The sequence below is a fragment of the Triticum dicoccoides genome, chromosome 5B, assembly GCF_002162155.2.
Source record: "Triticum dicoccoides isolate Atlit2015 ecotype Zavitan chromosome 5B, WEW_v2.0, whole genome shotgun sequence".
NCBI classification, from domain to species: domain Eukaryota; kingdom Viridiplantae; phylum Streptophyta; class Magnoliopsida; order Poales; family Poaceae; genus Triticum; species Triticum dicoccoides.
In genome coordinates this window covers 701,306,515-701,310,050 of record NC_041389.1, presented here as the reverse complement: position 1 = coordinate 701,310,050, position 3,536 = coordinate 701,306,515, and the positions used below count along the sequence as shown (strand labels likewise).

Below are 3,536 nucleotides of genomic sequence, written 5' to 3'. Positions count from 1 at the left end.
GCGGCGGTAGTCAGTCATGGTGTCCTTGACACATCTCTCACTTATGTATTTGCAAAATATATTTATCAATGTTTACCAGTGCATTGTTGATCCGTATAATATTATCCCTAGCAGGTGTACAAAGCCGCTGGTGCAACCTTAGCCTGGCCTATTTTCTTTGTATTTTTACAATCTCTGCGATAACTTTGGTCCGAGAAACTGGGATGATTTGAGATAACCAAGGCATGCATACATTTCCCTGCCAAGCTTAATTCATGTTTTGGATATGATAAATCCTATGGGCTCTAGGAAAGAAGTTTGTACATCTGAAAACAGGGACATGGATCCTCTGACGTACCTATCCCTGCCTTACCCTGCCTTTGGGCCGCTGACAGGTGGGACCTACGCTTGGTGGGACCCACATGTCAGTGAACCAATGGTAGGATAGCCCACGTCAGGGGATCCTCGTCCCTGAAAACAGATCGAAGGTAATCACTGGTCACAAACGAACTACGAGGTGCACATGGCAAACGATCCGTATTGCATCACTTGAGAAGTGTATAGCTAGATGACATTGAGCAGTAATAATTCATAGACCAATCTTCATATATACTAAAACATCACACATTACAGATAACAGAATAGATGAAATAAACACATCTAGACATCCACGATGAAAACTTGTACATAAGCTGCAAGTCGCCATTGCTGTTCATGTCAGCATTTATTATGTAAAAAGTTCTATAGATATTTTAGGGAAAAATTATTTTAAGTAGGTAGGATGCTATATCCATGAAGTTACAAACGCGAGTGGGCCCACCAAGTAATAGTGAGCAACATTGAACTTGCAAGGACGTATGAGCTATGCACCAGAGAAGCCGAAATCAATTCACTGACAGATCATTAGCCAGTTACGACTTTGTTGTCCCCGGACACGACTTGGTTGCTCCCTGATACAACATTATTGTTCCCAGTTACCCTATTGTTATTGCCCGATACAGTATTGTTGCTCCCAGTAATGACATGGTTGCTGTCAACTATGACATTGCTGCTCCCAGATGTGACTGTGTTGTTGCTCCCAGAAACATTATTGTTGTCCCCAGATACGACAGTGTTGCCGTTCCCAGATACAATATTTCCACTCCCAGATCTGACACTGTTTGTTGGTGCCAGTAATGGTATTTGATTGTTGTTGTTGGAGTGTCCTTCTATTGCTCTTCACATACAATAGCAAGTTAGTGAAAGCAATACCTAGTGAACGATCGACAACGGTGAGGCCCTTGAGTAGTGTCAAACCCTTGGGTACCTCACTGACCAAAATGAATTATTTGAGAGATCCAAGTACCTTCCTGGCGAAGCCCCGCGGCGCTTGGAGGTCGTCAGGGTGGCACATCGCGTAGGCCGCCGGCAGGAGAAATGCCATGAAGACGAGCACCAGGAAGCATTTCGCCATGGATTCAGCTGTGGCCTGTGGTATGGTATGTATACACAAAGCAAGAACTCAGCAAGAAACCAGTTGGGATGCTGGTGATTCTCAGGGCCGGACCACAGATTTAGGAGGCCCTGGGGCAAGACATCAAAAAAAGGGCCCTTTTTGACTCGAAAGCTCAAAATATTTGCTATTTTTGTAAAGCAAAGTGAATATCTTGTGCATAGCATAGACGATGATTTTTGGACTTTAAAATTGAGAGTACAATTTATTTATTGATAAGGTGAACTACACAATGATAGTAATGAAACAATGTAATTCCACATTAACTCGCTTTCCTTAATTTGAACAACGGAGGCATTATTTTGTTCTGCAAAACATATAACCTTGTCTAAACTGGTTGCTACTTAAAAAAATTGTGCTACCATCAGATAAGAAGTTAGCATATGTACGTACATTTGTTTCTGAATCTTTTCCCAATCCGTCATGTTCTTCACTCCCAAGAAATTTACCCAGATAATAACTCAATTCTTCCAACTTTGTTGTTGTGGATTTGAAAAGCTTACTCAACTTTCTGGAAGTATAAGTTTGTGAAAAATGTCTAGAATTACTATCTGGAGGGACCACAATATCATTATATCTAGAATTACTATCTCGACTAAAAAAAACCCTAGCCTTATCATTCAGATTGTCGTAGTTTGGCGGATCAAAAATATTAACAGTGCATCATTGCTGTTCATTGACACTCGGTGGTCTTTTTACCAGTTAAACACTTTCTAGACAACATGACAGTAAACAAGAACAGTTAGCACAAAATGATTAATACAGGAACAAACAAACCTAAATATGTATTCATGTGGATGTAGGTTGCCAGATCCGCAGGTTGCAGTAGTCAGCACGAACGAGAAGACGACACCAAGAACTGAATAATTTCCCCATTCTGCAGTTCTTCTAATCTCCTGACTCCCGAGGACTCTCTCACACTTAGATCCAGTTAATATTAGAAGAACACCTATGCAGGTAGATGCGGATTCGTCAGAGCAGGAGGGTAGAGCGATTCAATTGAGGAACGGGATTGTGGAAAGGATGAAAAGAAGAACACCTACCGTCTCCACATCTCCAACATCTGATTGTTGGGGAACGAGACGAACACTGAGAAAGGAAGGAGAGACGATTTGGGAACGGATTTTCGCCTTTAATCTCCATTAATGGCCGATGGCGACCTTGGAATCAGTAAGGCATCGGAGCGGCGGCGCTGTTATAGGAGTCAGGACCTTACACGTACGAAGCAATACTACCTCTCGGGCTGGGGCCCCTGCCTTCCGGGGGCCCAGGGCGGGCGCCCCGTTTGCCCGGCCTATGGGCCGGGCCTGGTGATTCTCAAGTGCTCTTGGCAAAAACTGCTTGGGTGGTGCATCTCATCTTATACTCGTGCATGAGTGTGTAACCATGCGTTGCAAGTACGTACTAGTCAGTGGCCACAATAGTCAGTGTGCGTGCGGCGTGCCAATTCAAACTTTATTTTCATGCATGGTGGAAATTGGTGGCTGCATATGGACCATGGATACAAGCTGACAGCTCCTGCGCCTCAGCTTCACTGGCCGGGTCCCGTTGTCGTGGACAGGTCCGCTCTAGTCCATTCATGTTTCTCGACTTTTCTTAATAAGCCAACTAAGGCAAATGACTTTCATGGCATATTTTTTGCACGCACAATAAAAGTATTAGCTTCGAGAACAAACTTTATTATATGCGGTCAAGAGCTGGCTTTTTACATAGGAGAACTTGCTGCTTTTGCATGGTGTTCTGTTTCTAGAAAAATACTCCCTCCATTCCTAAATATTTGTCTTTCTAGTGATTTCAATAAATGACTACATACGGAGCAAAATGAGTGAATCTACACTCTAAAATATGTCTATATACATCCGTATGTGGTAGTCATTTGAAATATCTAAAAAAATAAATATTTAGGAACGGAGGGAGTAATACATAATTAATTATTGATAGCCCTAGCAAAATACTGTACATCTCTAGTCCTAAGGTCTCGTCGTTCGCTCGTTTAGTTGGTTACCTCGCCTCCCCTCGCACGATCTCCCTCCCCACCGATTTTTATTCCCTCTCCCGGTTTTCT

The 3,536-nt window shown here is 42.9% G+C and overlaps 1 protein-coding gene across 1 annotated transcript; it reads right to left on the bottom strand.

Annotated features, from left to right (window-relative positions):
- Positions 1–564: 564 nt before the first annotated feature.
- LOC119306733 lies at positions 565–2,681 on the bottom strand. The gene is made up of 4 exons (XM_037582876.1): positions 2,515–2,681; positions 2,249–2,420; positions 1,325–1,447; positions 565–1,195 (listed from the first exon to the last, which is right to left on the bottom strand). The coding sequence occupies exons 1-4, from the start codon at positions 2,612–2,614 to the stop codon at positions 883–885; spliced, it is 708 nt and encodes a 235-aa protein (XP_037438773.1). The 5' UTR covers positions 2,615–2,681; the 3' UTR covers positions 565–882.
- Between the last annotated feature and the right edge of the window lie 855 nt (positions 2,682–3,536).